The sequence below is a fragment of the Aquarana catesbeiana genome, linkage group LG05 (assembly GCF_042186555.1).
Source record: "Aquarana catesbeiana isolate 2022-GZ linkage group LG05, ASM4218655v1, whole genome shotgun sequence".
NCBI classification, from domain to species: Eukaryota; Metazoa; Chordata; class Amphibia; order Anura; family Ranidae; genus Aquarana; species Aquarana catesbeiana.
This window is the reverse complement of record NC_133328.1, coordinates 5301623-5320289: the sequence shown is the minus strand read 5'-3', so window position 1 is coordinate 5320289 and position 18667 is coordinate 5301623. Positions and strand designations below refer to the sequence as shown.

Genomic DNA, 18667 nt, shown 5'->3' with positions numbered 1-18667 from the left:
TCAATACAAGGTCTCAGTTCACCACTCACAAAGAAGAAACCAGCACCAGCAGGAGACGAGGATTTGCGGATGAAACCTCGAGAAAGTGTGTCTGCAACCTACTCCTCCATGGCCTTATCCTCCAAGACCAACAAAGGGTAAACCCGGCCACGAGGGGGTATGGCACCAGGTTGAAGGTCAATTGCACAATCATAAGGCCGGTGTGGAGGCAAACTACCGGCTTGACCTTTGTCAAAGACATCTCTAAAATCGCGGTACTCCAATGGCAGGGAGGAGAGTGAAGAGGTGCACAGGACTTTGGCTAACTTCTGGAAGCATATCTCACTGCATTGTGGTGACCAGGAGAGAACCTCAGCACGGAGCCAATCAAAAGAGGGGTTGTGCATCTGTAACCAAGGATAACCAATAACCAGCGGAAACCTAGGTGAGGAAATAACTTGGAATCGGATCATCTCATGGTGAAGTGCCCCTACGGCCATGGAAAACAGAACCATCTCATGAGTCACATGGGCAGGCTGTAGAGGTCTCCCGTCAAGAGTCTCAATGCCAAGTAGAGTGTCACGCAGCTGCAGCGGAATCGAGTGCTGTAATACAAAGGCAGCATCAATGAACAGGCCTGCAGCCCCAGAGTCGATTAGAGCCTGTATCTCGATGGACGACTCAGCCCAAAAAAGGGTGACCAAAACCAGGGGCTTATCCTTCTGGATAACTGGGGACGAAACAACGCCACCTAAGGTCTGTTCATGACAGGACCTTAAGGTTCGGGCATACCCTTGACGGGTAGGACAAGACTTCAAAAAGTGACCTGCCTGGCCACAATAAAGGCACAATCTCTCCCTCCTTCTAAAGGCTCTCTCATCCGCAGAGAAACACGTGAAGCCCAAGTGCATGGGTTCATCTTCACTGACCCACTCGGTACCAGGAGGCATGGGAGGTGAGGGAGGCATGGGTGGGACTGCAAAGCTCGCATGCAAATGAACAAAAGGCTCTCTGCAAGCACTCCTTAAAAGAGAGTCTTTCTCTGAGTCTGGGGTCAATGAGGATGGCAAACGTGATCAACCTCTCCAGCTCAGTGGGTATATCTCAGGCTGCTATCTCATTCTTGATGGAATCCGAGAGACCAAGAGAAAAAGCAGCCACAAGGTCCTCATTGTTCCAAGCAACCTCTGCTGCCAGAGTACAGAATTCAATGGTGTAGTCGGCAACAGTTCTTGTACTCTGTTTGATGGACATGAGGCACTTGGCAGCAGAAGCGGAGCATGCAGGAACATCAAATACCCTTTTAAAAGAGGCCAGAAAGTCAGGGTAACTTAAGACAACAGGTTTTTGCGTCTCCCGTAGAGGGTTTGCCCAGGCCAAGGCTCTCTCAGAAAGCAAATATATCATGAAACCTACTTTGTTTCTGTCCGTGGGAAACGCCTGGGGCAGCATCTCAAAGTAAATCTCAACCTGGTTGAGAAACCCTCTGCATTGAACTGGATCACCCCCAAATTGCTGGGGAAGCGGAGCGGTACCAGACATACCTCTTATAGAGGTAATACTCGAGGCGGGTGCCTGCACAGAGACTGGCGCCGCAGCAGGGACCGCCTGCGACTCAGGTTGTACTGGAGCAGCCACAGTGGGAGTTTCCAGGTGAGCCGTGCGACTCAGGAGCCTTTGTAACGCTAAGGCAAACTGATCCAATGCGGTGATCTTGCTCATCCAATCTGGAAAAAATATTACCAACAAGTGGATTGACGATCTTCTGAATTCATGGCCTTCGCCTACTATCGGGAACCATGAATCAGACCGAGACAGAAGTATAGTTAAATCAAACTTGTTTAATAATAATAATAATAATAATAATAATAATAAGGTAAACAGAGTAAGCGTAGTCAAAACAAGCCAGAGTTCAGTAACCGGATCGGGTAGTCAGCCAAGCAAATGTCAGAGAGCCAGAGATAAACGTAGTAGTACAGCAAGCAGGATCAGGAGCCAGAAGGAACGTCAGCCGAGCAAGTATTCAACAGGAACGCAGGAGAAAGTTTCTGTGATGTTCACAAATGTGAAGGTAGAGAGCAAGTGAGCTGGACGACTTTAAGTAGGCAGGACTGATGAGCAGAATCAACAACAGCTGGGTAACTGTGGAGAGAGATGGGAGCTGGCAATTAGCCGACAGCTGAGCGGCCAGCTCAGAGAAGGAAGGGCTGAGCCCAGCCCTGACACAGTGACACTAATACAGTGATCAGTGCTAAAAAATATGCACTATCAGTGTACTAATGACACTGGCAGGGAAGGGGTTAACATCAGGGGTGATCAAAGGGTTAAATGTGTTCCCTGGGAGTGCTTGCTAACTGTGTGGGGGGGGGGGGCTTTGACTGGGGAAAGACAGAGATCCATGTTCCTGCTTAGCAGAAACACAAGATCTCCATCATCCTCTTTCACAGAATGGCGATCTGACCTCTGTTCTGCCTCTCTCGGGAACGATCGCCGGCTGCTGATGAACATCGGGTCCACTGGACCTGCTGATTGGCTCCTGCTGTGTCCAATCACAGTGGGAGGGGGTCACCTGTGGCGCGCATGTGTGCCCCAGACCCGGGAATGAAAATTACGTACAGGTACGTGATTTTGCGCTGAAGGGCCGCCCTGTACATCTACATGGGGCAGTCCGGAAGCAGATAAAAAGAATAGCATGTCCTTTATCCCGCGCCATGGAAGGCTTTGACTATGATGGCCTGGGATTGTTATACTGGAGGCTGTCCAGGGACCCTGACTTTGTGAGTGATCAGGAGTGGCGTTTGGAGCAAATAATGGAGCACAGAGAGCGAAGACTGAATGTCTCATTAGGGCACTGTTACATAGTTACATAGTTAGTAAGGTTGAATAAAGACACTAGTCCATCCAGTTCAACCTGAGTGAGTGTGAGTGTGTATCTACAATTATCCCTATTTATTTAAGGTACCCATATAGCGCCATCAATTTACGCAGCGCTCCACACATACATCGCACACTCACATCGGTCCCTACCCTCAAGGAGCCCACAATCCAAGGTCCTCAACTCACATTCATATACTGGGGCCAATTTTGGACAGAAGCCAATTAACCTACCAGCATGTCTTTGGAGTGTGGGAGGAAACCGGAGTACCCGGTGGAAACCCACGCAGGCACAGGGAGAACATGCAAACTCCAGGCAGGTAGTGTCGTGGTTGGGATTTGGACCAGCGACCCTTTTTACTGCTAGGCGAGAGTGCTACCAGCTACACCACTGTGCCGCCCACTGGGCACAGGAAGATTTGGAGTTTCTGGAATGGGAGCTGGAGATCGCCTACAGACAGCTGCTGGACTCTGCTTAGCAGCAGGGTGGGGCTCCCTTTGCCTGGGACTATCAGGAAATACCAGTTGACAACCCTGAAATCCTGGCTGAAGAATCGGCAGTGGAAAATCTGGAGATTGCCATCCCCAAAGCTGAAGTGCTGACAACAGGGCAGAGTTCTGCTAACCTCTGCCCAGCACTGATAGTATCTTCTGGGTTCCACAGACATGACATTGTGAACTTCTATCCCCAGACACTAGTTATAGAGATTGGGGATTTGATAGACTGTTCTGCTGAAGAAGAACAACCTGGTGAGCCTCCAGCAGAAGAGCTGGTATTAGGACCAAACTTCACTGGGATCTTCCCAGCACCAACAGTAGCATCTGTGGAGTTACCAGAGACTTCTCAAGCTGAAGTGATGGTCACCCGACAGAGGGTCCAAGACCTCTGCCCCACACCTGTGGCAGTTCTGGAGGCCCAGGGTGCGGAGGTGGTGGTCACTCCCGAGCAGCAGATCAGGACCCAAGGAGAGAATGCAATCTGCACCTCACAACTGCTGCTTGAGCTGATATCGGTGGATGGGACTGCGGTCTCCACTCACAGCAACCCAGCAGAAAGGCTGGCAACAGAGCAGAGTGCTGCTAGCCTCTGCTCTCACCTAACAGAAGAGGGAGTTCTTGTGGTAGTGGAGGGGACTTTGGTCTTCACTGACACAACCCCAACAATTGGTGCGGCACAGGGACAGGAGGATGTCAGCCATGCTTTGCAAGCATTGGGGGATTTTCACCTACCAAAAGTGGATGGGACTTCAGTCTCCACTTGTATGCCCCAGGGATGCTGGGCTGTCTGCCCAGATCCCCAAAAGCATGACGGAGTGAGCCCAGTCACCCCGTCTTCTCTTCAGCGGCTGAAAAGACTCCAGGGAGAAGGGCCAGTCCAGGCCTCTCCCCAGCGGCGGGTGTGTTTTCTGAGAGAGGCAGTGGTTGGCCGGGTGAGTAATACTCTGTTTGGAACAATTTGTTTGGGGTACTGTGTGGATACCAGCATTAGAGGACTAGAAATACTGACTAACTTCGGAGTCAACCCGTCTGGGGTCTTCTCCTGTGTTAGTCTCCTGCCGAAAGGGGAGAAATGTGACAGACCTAGCCGGGACAGAGGCTTTTGGAGGGGACTGAATGCCAGCCTCTTGCCAACCGATTATGGGCCCTGGCATTTGGGGGAAGAGTGCTCTTTGTGACCTGTATGCCTGGGGACCCTTGAGGTGGCATTACTTTAGATTCAGGTCCATGTCCCTCAAGACACACAGACTCTGGGGGCCCTGGATATGCCATTGTGATGGGAGTCACTAATAGGGGCACAAGGTGAATGAGAACCCCATTATGATCTGTGCTAGTCAGACTCAATGCTGTATATATATATATATGTATATATAATAGGGCTGCTGAAATTAATCGCAGCATCAATGCATCGCGATTCGGGTGTCCCCGATGCGGCATCGATGCATGCGACCCAAAAAAATTGATTTCTGGCCCCGCCCTCTCTCGGGAGAGCGCTCCGTGCGTAAAGCTGTTACTAGTGTGTGTATATTCCGCTCATGTGACTCTCGGCCGCGCATCCCTCCTCTCAGTCTCTCCTGATGTCAGCTCCGCCCACTGACTGGAGCTATCAGGTTAGAAGAGAGGCAGGCGGGGCTGACATCAGGAGAGACGTGAGAGGAGGGAGGCGCGGCTGAGAGTCACATGACCGGAATATACACACACTAATAACAGCTCCCGGGAGAATTCACTGCTGACCTCAGGAGAGATGTGACAACCGGCGGAACACCGGCGGCTGGAATGGAGATCAGGGGGAGATGGTGAGCAGGCAGATCGCTCTGCTCATTACAGGCTGCCACCGGCAGAGCAGCATGTAAGTACAGAGGGGGAGGGGGGGCGCTGTGACACAAGTCCATATCATAGAATTGTCTTCTATGTGCATTCATCACAACACAACTCCTGTGCCATGTCTGCAGACTGTGACCATCTCCTGTGCCATGTCCGCAGTCTGTGACCATCTCCTGTGCCATGTCCGCAGTCTGTGACCATCTCCTGTAGCATGTCCGCAGTCTGTGACCATCTCCTGTAGCATGTCCGCAGTCTGTGACCATCTACTGTAGCATGTCCGCAGTCTCTGACCATCTCCTGTAGCATGTCCGCAGTCTCTGACCATCTCCTGTAGCATGTCCGCAGTCTCTGACCATCTCCTGTAGCATGTCCGCAGTCTCTGACCATCTCCTGTAGCATGTCCGCAGTCTCTGGCCATCTCCTGTAGCATGTCCGCAGTCTCTGACCATCTCCTGTAGCATGTCCGCAGTCTCTGATCATCTCCTGTAGCATGTCCGCAGTCTTTGATCATCTCCTGTAGCATGTCTGCAGTCTCTGATCATCTCCTGTAGCATGTCTGCAGTCTCTGATCATCTCCTGTAGCATGTCTGCAGTCTCTGATCATCTCCTGTAGCATGTCTGCAGTCTCTGATCATCTCCTGTAGCATGTCTGCAGTCTCTGATCATCTCCTGTGGCATGTCTGCAGTCTCTGATCATCTCCTGTAGCATGTCCGCAGGCTCTGACCATCTCCTTTAGTATTTTGGAAGAGAGCCTGGAGCTCCTCTGCTGTCTCTTTTTTTCTTAAGAACAGATAGAATAAAAAAAATGGATTTCTCCTGACTATTTGAATTTTTTTTGATGAAAACCATGAGCACTTGCTCGAATCGTTGACTTGATAATCGTAATCGAATCGAATCGTGAGGCCAGTGAAGATGCGCACCCCTAATATATAATGTGTGCTGTCTCATTGTGTTGTGTACTATTTGCTGTGCTAGTTTGGGATGTGACTGTATTCCAATGTTCTATTGTGTCTGTCTGCCTTGGATATCACAGGATGTGTATTTCTATGGAGGGAGGGGGGATTCCTCCAGCAGCTCTCCTTGCTGATAAGACTGTGGGCTGATGAGACATTGGACACACCTGACCTGTGTGTCCATTGTCATTGGACAGTTTGGCCCGCCCGGTTTTCCAAGGGTGGGGAGAAAGAGTCTCTGAGTTATTTTATCTGTTTTGTCCATGTGTGAAAATAAATGAGTTGATTCCTGCTTGACCCTCAAGACAGAGCATCGTGTCTCGTGTTTGGGGGAGAATTGTTTGTGTGGGTTCCTGGTTCAGCTGATTGAAGTGTTCTGTAGCTGCCTTTGTGTTTGGGTATGGAATGTCCTAAACGACTTTAACCCCTTTCATACTCGTGGTGTCGTTACAGTGAGATATAGAGCTCACTGACCCGTTCTCATGAAAAGACAGAGAGAGATGAAAGAATATATAAAAAGAAGGGGTGGGAGGTTAGTGAGTTTTGGGGTACCTGTAACGCACTGGAGACATTCCCCACACAGCATCTGACAAAGTAAAATTTCAGTAGACATTTATGAAATGTAGATTGGTTAAAATGCTTGACTTAGGAAGTCCAGATGGAGATGTTTGACCCTGGAAGTCCAGATGGAGATGTTTGACCCTGGAAGTCCAGATGGAGATCTTTGACCCTGGAAGTCCAGATGGAGATCTTTGACCCTGGAAGTCCAGATGGAGATCTTTGACCCTGGATGTCCAGATGGAGATCATTGAGCCTGGAAGTCCAGATTTTGTCAAAGTTGGTTCCTCTGTCCAATAATTTTGCCATCATCTCATCATCATAGATCAACATCTCCTTATCCACCTCAATACCGGGCACTTTCACCCGCTTCCTGCCCAGGCCATTTTTCAGCTTGTAGCACTGTCACATTTTGAATGACAATTACACGGTCATGCAACACTGTAACCATGTGACTTTTTTATCATTTTCTTCACACAAACAGAGCTTTCTTTTGGTGGTATTTAATCACTGCTGGGTTTTTAATTTTTTGCAAAAAAAAAAAAAAAAAGACCGAAAATTAAAAAAGAAAAAAGTTTTTCTTAGTTTCTGTCAGTAAATTTTGTAAATAAGTAATTTTCCTCCTTCACTGATGGGCACTGATGAGGTGGCACTGATGAGGAGGCACTAATATGCCGCACTTATGGGCACTGAGAGGTGGCACTGATATATGGCACTGATGAGTACTGATAGACGGCACTGATGGGTGGCATTGGTGGGCACTGATAGGAGGCACGGATAGGTGGCACTGATGGGCGGCACTTACGAGCACTGATGGGCATTGATGGGTGGCACTGATGGGCAGCACTGATGGGCTCTGAAACCCAACACTTATAGGCTGAAACGTGTCAACGGACAGGTGGCAACCTTACGTGGCGTGCTCACAACACTTTTTATTATAGGAGTAGATCATCATCAGACACAAAGCCATTAAAAGTGTCACAAATCACTTTGCAGGCTACACAGGACTCTGGTAGTAGGATTCAGATCAGAGGGGGGCTAAAGTCCGAGCAGAACTATGCATAGCTTCCAACTGTCCCAGATTTGGAGGCACTGTCCCTGATTTGGAACAAAGTCCCTCTGTCCCTCATTGCTCCTCATTTGCCCCTCATTTTGATCTGATCTGTATAGATGTATATAAAATGCACTATTTATCTATCAAAAAGTGTTTCCCAGTGCTAAACCTTTCATCCAATTTCTAAATGGCTGCATTTGTAAATATTACAAGCCAATATAATGGAATAGTAGTGGTTAAAAATCACTTGTGGGTTTAACCAATCATTTTTTTTGTACAATTCTCCTTTAAGGGGGGCGTGGCAGGGGGTGTGTCCTATGCCTACATACTTTTTGCGAATAGGTGTCTCTCATTCCCATTTCAGAAAGTTGGGAGGTATGACTATGGGTGGAGGGGTCCTGATGATTGGGCAATCCCGCAATACATAGTGACAGAGGCAGAGCATTCACTTTGACAGCAGCATGGGAAGCAAATGTCCACACAGACAACACAACCCGCTCCCATGTCTGTCAGTCCAGACACCCTCCATCCCCTGCACACAGCCCGCACCTACCTTTCTTCCTCTTCATTGTTCGATGGTCAGTGGGAAGATGATAAAGAGATAAAGATGAGGAGTTAAATGTCTGGTGTGTCCTGGCATGTCCTCCGATCTGTCTCTTCCCCGACGCATGGCCTGCACCCTGTTTACACTCGAAAGACCTCCCAATGAAGCTTTTTAGCTGCAATCACCTGAAGTCAAGCTTCTAATAGACAGCTCAATGACCAGACACTCTTAAAGGACCACTTTATTTTTATATGTCTAGCTTTGGGGGGGGCTGAGGGGGGTGCACCTTATTGATGGACCGCCACTGCTACAAACTGTGGGATAGATTGGAATGTTTTGTTTATACGACTAATGATGGTGATCAGCGACTTAGAACGGGACTGTGATTAGAGATGGGCTATACACCACTATGTTTGGTTCGTGCCAGAACTCTCCAACATGACAAAAGCTTGGACCTAAATTGTGAACCCTATTACAGTCTTTGGGACCGGAACTTCAAAAATCAAAAGTGCCCATTTTGAAGGCTCATATGCAAGTAATTGGCCATAAATAGAGTTTGGCGGTCTGGGTGCTGCCCTGGGGAACATGTATCAATGCAACATTTTTCCAGGAGCAGTGATTTTACTAATGCTTAAAGGGAAACAATAAAAAATGAAAAATTCCTTGAAATATCGTTCCTGGGGGGTCCCCTTAGTCTGCCTGTACAGTGACACATCTGTGCCATGTATAGAACCTGCTGCAGCAAAACTGACATCTAGAAAGAAAGAAAAATGACATTTAAATTGCTGGCAATACAATACCATTGCCGGCAATAGAAACATGCTAAAAAAAAACAATCAAATCAATACCAGGCCCTTTGGACCTTTTGCCATTTGGCGAACATCCGAATTCGCAGGGAGCCACGCAGTGCATTCTAGGGCCCTGCATGGCTAAAGCAAAGCACCTGACCGCTGTCAAAGCCATGATTGGACAAAGTCATGATGACTTTGCCCAATCATGGTTCAGTGCTCATCTTCCCACCCCACACTATAAAAGGTTCCTTCCCAAAGGAACCTTTTTGGAGTGTGTTGTTGGAATGGAGATACCTGTAGATAGAGCAGGGCTCAGTTTGCTACTAGCGAGTTAGTGTGTTGTTGTGACTCTGAGTGTAGAGTGTTAGTATAGTGTCAGTACAGTGTGAGTTGAGTGTAGTGTCAGTGTAGTGTGTTAGTGTAGTGCAGTGTTTAACCACTTCCCGCCTGCCCTATGGTGGATTGACGTCCGGGAAGTGGTTCTGTTATCCTGACTGGACGTCATATGACGCCGAGCAGGATAACATGCCGCCGCGCACCCACGGGGGCGCGCATCGCGGCGATCGGTGGGTCAGTCTGACACACCGCTACACCAATCTTGGTAAAGAGCCTCCGGCGAAGGCTCTTTACCACGTGATCAGCCGTATCCAAGCACGGCTGATCACGCTGTCAATAGGAAGAGCCGTTGATCGGCTCTTCCTCACTCGCGTCTGACAGACGCGAGTAGAGGAGAGCCGATCTGCGGCTCTCCTGGCAGGGGGGGTCTGCGCTGATTGTTTATCAGCGCAGCCCCCCCTCAGATCACCACACTGGACCACCGGGGATCGCCACTAGGACCACCAGGGAAGGGGCAACATGTGGATGGCCAGGTATGTACCCCATGGCCATCCACATGTGCTCAGTGTGCCCAATCTGTGCCAATCAGTGCTCACAAATGGGCACTGATTGGCACCATTATGTTGCAGTGATGCCCAGCAATGCCACCCTTAGGGGCATCACTGAAAACAATTAGTGTCAGCAGTGCCACCCATCAGTGTCCATCGGTGCCACGTATCAGTGCCCATCCGTGCCCATCTGTGCCAACTATCAGTGCCACCCATAAGTAACCATCAATGCCACCTATGATTGCCCATCAATGCCAACTATGAGTGCCCATCAGTGCCGCCTATGAGTGCCCATCAGTGCCGCCTATGAGTGCCCATCAGTGCCGCATACCAGTGCCACCTATCAGTAATCATAAAATGTAGTGCTGTATACAATGCTGTATACCCTTTATTGTTTTGTTTTTTTTTTTGGTTGCTGCGTGTTTTTTTTTTTTTTGCCCCGTGCCTGCCCCACAGTCAGTGATGATTTGGAGAGCCATGTCATCTGCTGGTGTTGATCCTCCTGTGTTTTATCAAGTCCAAAGTCTGTGCAGCCCTCTACCAGGAAATTCTAGAGCACTTCATGCCTCCCTCTGCTGACCAGCTTTATGGAGATGCTAATTTCATTTTCCAGCAGGACTTGGCACCTCCCACACTGCCATAAGTACCAATACCTGGTCACATGATCATGGTATCAATGTGCTTGATTGGCCAGCAAACACTTCTGAACTAAACACCATAGAGAACCTGTGGGTTATTGTCAAGAAGAAGATGAGACACCAGACCCAACAATGAAGATGAGGTGAAGGCCACTATCAAAGCAACCTGGGCTTCCATAACACCTCAGCAGTGCCACAGTCTGATCTCCTCCATGCCACGCCGCATTGATGCCGTAATTCATGGAAAAGGAGCCCCGACCAAGTATTGAGTGCACACTATACTGTACATGTAATGTAATATTCTGATTTTCTGAGATACTGAATTTTGGGTTTTCACTCGCTGTAAGCCATAATCATCAAAATTAAAAGAAAGAAATGCTTGAAATATATCACTCTGTGTGTAGCGCATCTATATAAAATATAGGAGTTTCACTTTTTGAATTGAATTACTGAAATAAATTAACATTTTGATGATCTTCTAATTTTATGAAATGCTCCTGTATATCCCATAGTTTATGGACTCTATAACTTCCCTACAGATTAAATAATATACACTCATTTGGATTATTTTCACCAAAAAAAATGTAGCAGAATAAATTTTGACCTTAATGTAAGTTTATTAGATTGCTAAATTTTACAATAGAAGCATCGAAAAACATGTTTTTTCCACATTTTTGGTCTTTTTTTTTTTTTGTTTATTCAGCAAAGAATACAAAAACCCAGTGGTGGTTAAAGAGGAAGTAAACCCTCGATAAAAAAAATTTCTTCTCCCTCCCCTGCAAAGTAAAGACATAATCTGCTAGTATGCGATGCATACTAGCACATTATATGACACTTACCTGCAAACAAAGCCCACGCCGTCCCCGATGCAGGCCGCATCCATCTTCATCTGTCTTCTTTCTGGGGCCGCGGACTCCGCCTCTGTGACTGGCCAGAGTCGCTGACATCATTCCCGTGAGGGAGCCACCGGTCACGGCACACGCTACTGAAAAAAACGGCACGGTGCCCGTTTTTTCAGAGCGCATGCATCGATGACATCATCGGCGCAGTATACTGTAAATATCTCCTAAACGGCGCATGTTTAGGAGATATTTACAGTACCTATAGGTAAGCCTTATTCTAGGTTCACCTATAGGTATAACGTGTAAAGGGAGGTTTACAACCTCTTTAACCGCTTCCCGACCGCCTCCTGTAGATATACGTCGGCAGAATGGCACGGCCGCTCAAAGTAACGTACCCGTACGTTACTTTGAATTTCCTGCCGTGTGTGCGCGCCTGCCACAAGCTCTGTCGTGAGTCAGGTCGCGGGTTCCACAGACTCGATCGCCGCAGGGATACCCGCGATCGCCTCACAGAGAGGACGAACGGGGAGATGCCGATGTAAACAAGCATCTCCCTGTTCTGCCTAGTGATAGTGTCACTGATCTCTGCTCCCTGTCATCGGGAGCAGAGATCAGTGACGTGTCACACACAGCCCATCCCCCCTACAGTTAGAAACACTCCCTAGTACTGACTTAACCCCTCCCCGCCCCCTAGTGGTTAACCCCTTCACTGCCAGTGTCATTTACACAGGAATCAGTGCAGTTTTATAGCACTGATCGCTGTATAAATGACAATGGTCCCAAAAATGTGTCAAAAATGTCCGACATGTCCGCCATAATGTCGCAGTCACAATAAAAATCGCTGATCGCCGACATTACTAGTAAAAAAAAAAATTATTAATAAAAATGCCATAAAACTATCCCCTATGTTGTAAAAGCTATAACTTTTGCACAAACCAATCAATAAACGCTTATTGTGATTTGTTTTTACCAAAAATATGTAGAAGAATACGGATCGGCCTAAACTGAGGAAAAAAAATGTTTTTTTTATATATTTTTGGGGGATATTTATTATAAGCAAAATGTAAAAAATAATGCATTTTTTTCAAAATTGTCGCTCTTATTTTGTTTATAGCGCAAAAAATAAAAATCACAGAGATGATCAAATACCACCAAAAGAAAGCTCTATTTGTCGGGAAAAAAGGACGTCAATTTTGTTTCAGAGTCACGTCACACGACCGCGCAATTGTCAGTTAAAGCGACGCAGTGCCGAATCGCAAAAAGTGCTCTGGTCAGGAAGGGGGTAAATCCTTCCGGGGCTGAAGTGGTTAAATACCACCAAAAGAAAGCACTATTTGTGTCAAACAAAGAAATTATAAAAATATCTTATCCTAATGGGAGTGTTGGTTGCCAATTTAAAACGGAGGTCCACCCTAAAAAAAAAAAAAATACATAAAAAGGCTCCTAAAAATGTGGAAAAAAAATTGAAAAAAAAATTTTTTTACTCACCAGAAATGGCTGTTGCTAGGCAAATTGTCCTAATCTGCCACTTCCTATTCCCTGGTAGTCTTCATTCTTCTCCTCCTCGCGTTGTCTTCTGGGAAATGGGGCACGTTGTCTTCTGTGACCTGTGCGTGTCCCAGAACACAGCCGGCCATTCACAAAGCGCCATGCGACTCGCGCATGCGCAGTAGGAAACGGGCAGTCAAGCCACAAGGCTCCACTGCCTGTTCCCCTTAGTTCGAATGGCGGCGCCGGGACCCGATCCGATGGACATATCGGCCTCGGGGCGGCTGACATTGCGGGCACCCTGGAAAGGTAAGTGTGCTTGCAGTGTTTGTAGCTGCTGACTTTTAAAAAAAATTAGCAGGCTTCAGCAGGCTTTCACCAAGCTTTAGGAAGTGCTGAAGCCTGCTAGCAGCTTGCTTAAAGTGGCAATCAGCACTCCCATTAGGATCTGTTTTCAACATTAGCAAACTGGAGCTGAATTGTACTGTAAATGCTTTGTCTAAGCTTGCTGGTCACATTGCTCTTTTACAAGCTGAAGTGAAGTTTCTTTTTTTTAAATTCTATTTGATTCCACTTTTTACAAAACTTTTATTATTTTATTTTTTATTTAACTTTCTTGCTTATCACAAGAGGATTACCAAACCTCCAATGTGATATCATTAGGCAGGTGAAAGGTGTTCTTTATGGAGACATTAGGGGTTTTATTAATCCCCCCGATTTCTCACCTGACATCAACTGCAGCTAACCAAGCACAGATCCTTCTTGATTAGCCGTTTCCCTGGTCCCAGCAGCCGGGGAATGACAACTCCTTAACTGGAAACTCTCAGAGCTGAGCGCTTCGGGCTTCATGGAGATCAGACTACAGAATGCAGATGTGTTGGACCTCACTATACACTGCTATGTGGAAATTAGCAGGAGAAAGTATTGAGGAGTCAGATTGGAGCCGACATTGCAGGTTGTAGTTAGAAGTTTGAATTTTGATCATTGGAAGCCAATAATCAGATAGACAGGGAAGCAGAATTTGTGAAGTCAGAGGCAGGAGCAGGTATTAGGATGGATGGTATTGGTTCTGGTCTTTTTATTGATTTTTTTTTTTTGTTTTTTTTTGTGACTTAGGATCTGAGTGTACCGGTTCTCTTGGCTGCTCTGATCCTTGTGTGAATCGCACTGTGCTCAATGAGCCCTGGAGAAGCGTAAACAACACAGTATACACTCAGAGCTGTGATAGTTCCATGACTGGATGGTATCAGTTTAATAGTAGTGGAGGTGATCGTATACCAGAATACTGTGTACCCATACATAGATGTAATACGGACGCTCCAATGTGGATGAATGGAACACATCCGGTTATTACAGACGGCATCGTGAGTCGCACGGTTTGTGCTAACTGGGCTGGATACTGCTGCCAATGGACGTCAACCATCCAGGTGAAGGCTTGTCCCCTGGGATACTATGTGTACAACATAACCGGAACTCCAAATTGCTACTTGACCTATTGTACAGGTAAGTGACTCATTTCCTTTTCCTCGTTTTAAAAAAAAAAAAAAGAAGAGTCATTATACCTATGAAGTCCTCCAGGTTGCAGAATATCTGGAGGTATCAAATCAAGATGACCTGAATTTGCAGACGGAGTTTTCGGTGTTTTTGTTGGCTTTAGTGTAACTGAATGTAGACAAATCACTGCACTGAATACCCAGCATTTTACTTCTTTCTGGATAGATCCCGGGAAGAGTTCTGTCAGGATTTTATTCCTGGAAGGTTTAGGGCGGCATTTCTCAACCTTTTTACCTTTAGAGGAGCCCTTGAATCAATTTTAAGCCATAGAACCCCCCCCCCCGCTAAAAGTTACTAAATCTACAACTCTTGATATATTAGCGTCATTAATAAGTTGTAGAAAGCTTTAACCACTTCAGCCCCGGAAGATTTTACCCCCTTTCCTGACCAGAGCACTTTTTGCGATTCGGCACTGCGTCGCTTTAACTGACAATTGCGCGGTCGTACGACGTTGCTCCCAATCAAAATTGACGTCCTTTTTTTTTCCCACAAATAGAGCTTTCTTTTGGTGGTATTTGATCACCTCTGCGGTTTTTATATTTTGCGCTATAAACAAAAAAAAGAGCGACAATTTTGAAAAAAACACATTATTTTTTACTTTTTGCTATAATAAATATCCCCCAAAAATATATAAAAAAACGATTTTTTTCCTCAGTTTAGGTCGATACGTATTCTTCTACATATTTTTGGTAAAAAAACCCGCAATAAGCGATTATTGATCGGTTTGCGCAAAAGTTATAGCGTTTACAAATAGGGGATAGTTTTATGGCATTTGTATTAATAATTTATTTTTTTTTAAAATGGCAGCGATCAGCGATTTTTATCATGGCTGCAACATTATGGCGGACACATCGGACATTTTTGACACATTTTTGGGACCATTGGCATTTATACAGCAATTAGTGCTATACAAATTCACTGATTACTGTGTAAATGACACTGGCAGTGAAGGGGTTAACCACTAGGTGGCAGTGTAGGGGTTAAGTGTGTCCTAAGGAATGTTTCTAACTGTGGGGGGGGGGATGGGTTGTGTGTGACACGTCACTGATCTCTGTTCCAATGACAGGGAGCAGAGATCAGTGACACTGTCACTAGGCAGAACGGGGAGATGCTGTTTACATTAGCATCTCCCCGTTCTTCCTCCCCATGAGGCGATCGCGGGTATCTCCGCAGCGATCGAGTCTGCGGGACCCGCGACCCTACTCACGGAGCTTGCCGCGGGCGTGCCCGCTGGCCGCCTCTTAAAGTGGAACGTACAGGTACGTGATTCTGCCTGTACGAGCCCTTCTGCCGACGTATATCATCGCGAGGTGGTCGGCAAGCGGTTAAATAAAGTAAAAGTAAATGCGGCATACCTAGAGTACCGTATATATTCGAGTATAAACCGACCCGAATATAAGCCGAGGCACCTAATTTTACCACAAAAAACTGGGAAAACTTATTGACTCGAGTATAAGCCTAGGGTGAGAAATGCACAGCTACTGTAAGTGGAAAAAGAGGGTCAACAATGCCCATTTGCAGCCTCACTGTGCCCATTTGCAGCCTCACTGTGCCCATTTGCAGCCTCACTGTGCCCATTTGCAGCCATAGGTCCCCCAAAATTCAAGCCGGTAGTTAAGGGTTCTTAGATGCCCCCCCTAGCTGCAGCCAAAAGGGTCCTGAAATTACATTGCTGCAGATAGACACAGTTGACCGACTTTCGGGCCCCGTATCTCGGGTCCACTTGGTGCTAGGAATCCCACATTTGGTGTGCAAACCCGGTGCAACTAGCACTACAACATATCCAAAGCTGGGGTTCCTAACACCAAGTGGCCCCAAGATAAGGGGCCCCAAAGTCGGTTTGGAAAAAGCACTTTTCTGCAGCAGAGAATGACATTTTCCGAACCGAATTTGGGGCCCCGTATCTCGGGGGCCACTTGGTGCAAAGAACCCCAAATTTGGATATGTTGTAGTGTTAGTTCCACTGGAGTTCCTAGCGCCAAGTGGTCCCGAGATACGGGACCCCAAAGTTGGTTCGGAAAATGTCATTCTCTGCTGCAGAGAAGTGCTTGACTCCAGTATAAGCCGAGGGGGGCATTTTCAGCACAAAAAAATGTGCTGAAAAACTCGGCTTATACTCGAGTATATACAGTATTTGATACCCTGGGCAGATGATTTATTTATAACCCCCATTGTCAGGACCCGGATCCCCTGCTGGTGGCGCTGTGCTTCCCACACCAGAAGGTTGCAGTTTGGTTGTCCACCAGCAGGTGCCTCACAACAGCCAGCAGATCACAGTAATCAGTCGCCACCTGATACAGATATTGTAGCAAAGTGTCATTTCTTCAGTATTGTCACATGAAAAGATAGAAGAAAAGATTTACACAAATGTGAGGGGTGTACTTACTTTTGTGAGATACTGTGTGTAATATCCTGAATGTATTCATAACTTTGTAGTTTATTTTGTACAGCATAAAGAGAATGGTTTGGGGTCAATTTTAATGTTTATTTTTACGTTTATTAAGCTGATTTTTATGTGTTTTTTAAACTATTTGTATACAGTCTTTGTTTCTCAAACATACATTAAAGTGTTTCTAAACCCACAACAGTAAAATCAGTCTGTATATGCAGTAAAGCATTGCTTGTTATACTCACTGTGGAAGCAAAAGGGTTAATCCTCTGCATTGTGTAAAAAGTCTGTTTGATCCTGTCTTCTCTGATCCTCCCCTTCTTCCACTGTCCCTAATAGATCTCCTGATAAGGCAGAGCCTTTGGAGTCACTCTGCACATGCTCAGTTTGGTGTGTATTGCAAGAGAGATTTAAAAAAAATTTTTGGGGAAGGTGCATGTTATCAGCACTGTCCAGACAGAGGGTCAGGGGTCCTGCATCCTCATAGGACAATCAGAGGAGAATGAAAACTCCTCCTACATGCTGTAACCAGACACTGATAGAAGTCACAAGACTGCTATATATTGCTAATGAGAAAAGGTATTTATCAGTTTATATTGACTAAAATAATTACATTTCCATGTTCTGTGTACTTTGGGAGACCAGATATAGTGAGTTCAGAGTCCTGGGGAGATCAGATATAGTGAGTGCAGGCTCCTGGGGAGATCAGATATAGTGAATGCAGACTCCTGGGGAGATCAGATATAGTGAATGCAGACTCCTGGGGAGATCAGATATAGTGAATGCAGACTCCTGGGGAGATCAGATTTAGTGACTGCAGAGTCCTGGGGAGATCAGATTTAGTGACTGCAGAGTCCTGGGGAGAGCAGATATAGTGAGTGCAGAGTCCTGGGGAGACCAGATATAGTGAGTGCAGACTCCTGGGGAGACCAGATATAGTGACTGCAGACTCCTGGGGAGATCAGATATAGTGACTGCAGAGTCCTGGGTTTAGTAACACTAATAATGATATTAAAATTTGGTTATATGTTTATATTCTTTCTATTCTATTCTATTGTTATTTGTTTAAATTATATTCTTTGCTTCTATTTTCTAATCTATTCTTTTTTTATTCTTTTCTTTTCTGTCCTATTCGAATTTGAATATATTCTATTTGAATTTTGGGAAATGGTTATATTCTTTCTATTCTAGTCTATTGATTTTTTGAATTTCATTCTATTCTCATATTTTCTAATCTATTCTTTTTATTCTATTCTTATGTGTTCTATTTGAATGTATTCTATTTAAATTTTGGGAAATTGTTATACTCTTTCTATTCTATTGTTTTTTTTTTTATTTGATTATATTCTTATATTTTCTAATCTATTCTATTTTATTCTATTCTTTTATATTATATTAGAATTTGAATGTATTCTATTTCAATTTTGTGAAATGGTTATATTCTTTCTATTTTTTTTTTATTTAATTTTATTCTTATATTTTCTAATCTATTCTTTTTTATATTCTCTTCTTTTCTGTTCTATTTGAATTTATTCTATTAAAATTTTGGGAAATGGTTAAATTCTTTCTATACTATTCTATTCTATTGTTTTTTGAATTTCATTCTATTATATTTTCTAATCTATTCTTTTTTTTATTCTATTCTTTTCTATTCTATTCAAATTTGAATGTATTCTATCTAAATTTAGGGAAATGGTTATATTCTTTTTAACCTGTTCTATTATATTCTATTGTTTTTTGGAATTTCATTCTAGTCTTATATTTTTTTAATCTATCCTTTTTTATTCTATTCTTTT

At 45.3% G+C, this 18667-nt stretch overlaps 1 protein-coding gene across 2 annotated transcripts in view; it reads left to right on the top strand.

Moving 5' to 3' along the window:
- The window catches only part of LOC141144045 (uncharacterized), a 68385-nt gene that overhangs the window by 10959 nt on the left and 38759 nt on the right, over positions 1-18667 (top strand). For both annotated transcript variants that reach the window (XM_073629387.1, XM_073629386.1), the window contains exon 3: positions 14045-14431. In XM_073629387.1, coding sequence (XP_073485488.1) covers positions 14045-14431 — 387 coding nt within the window. The remainder of the gene's footprint in view (positions 1-14044; positions 14432-18667) is intronic.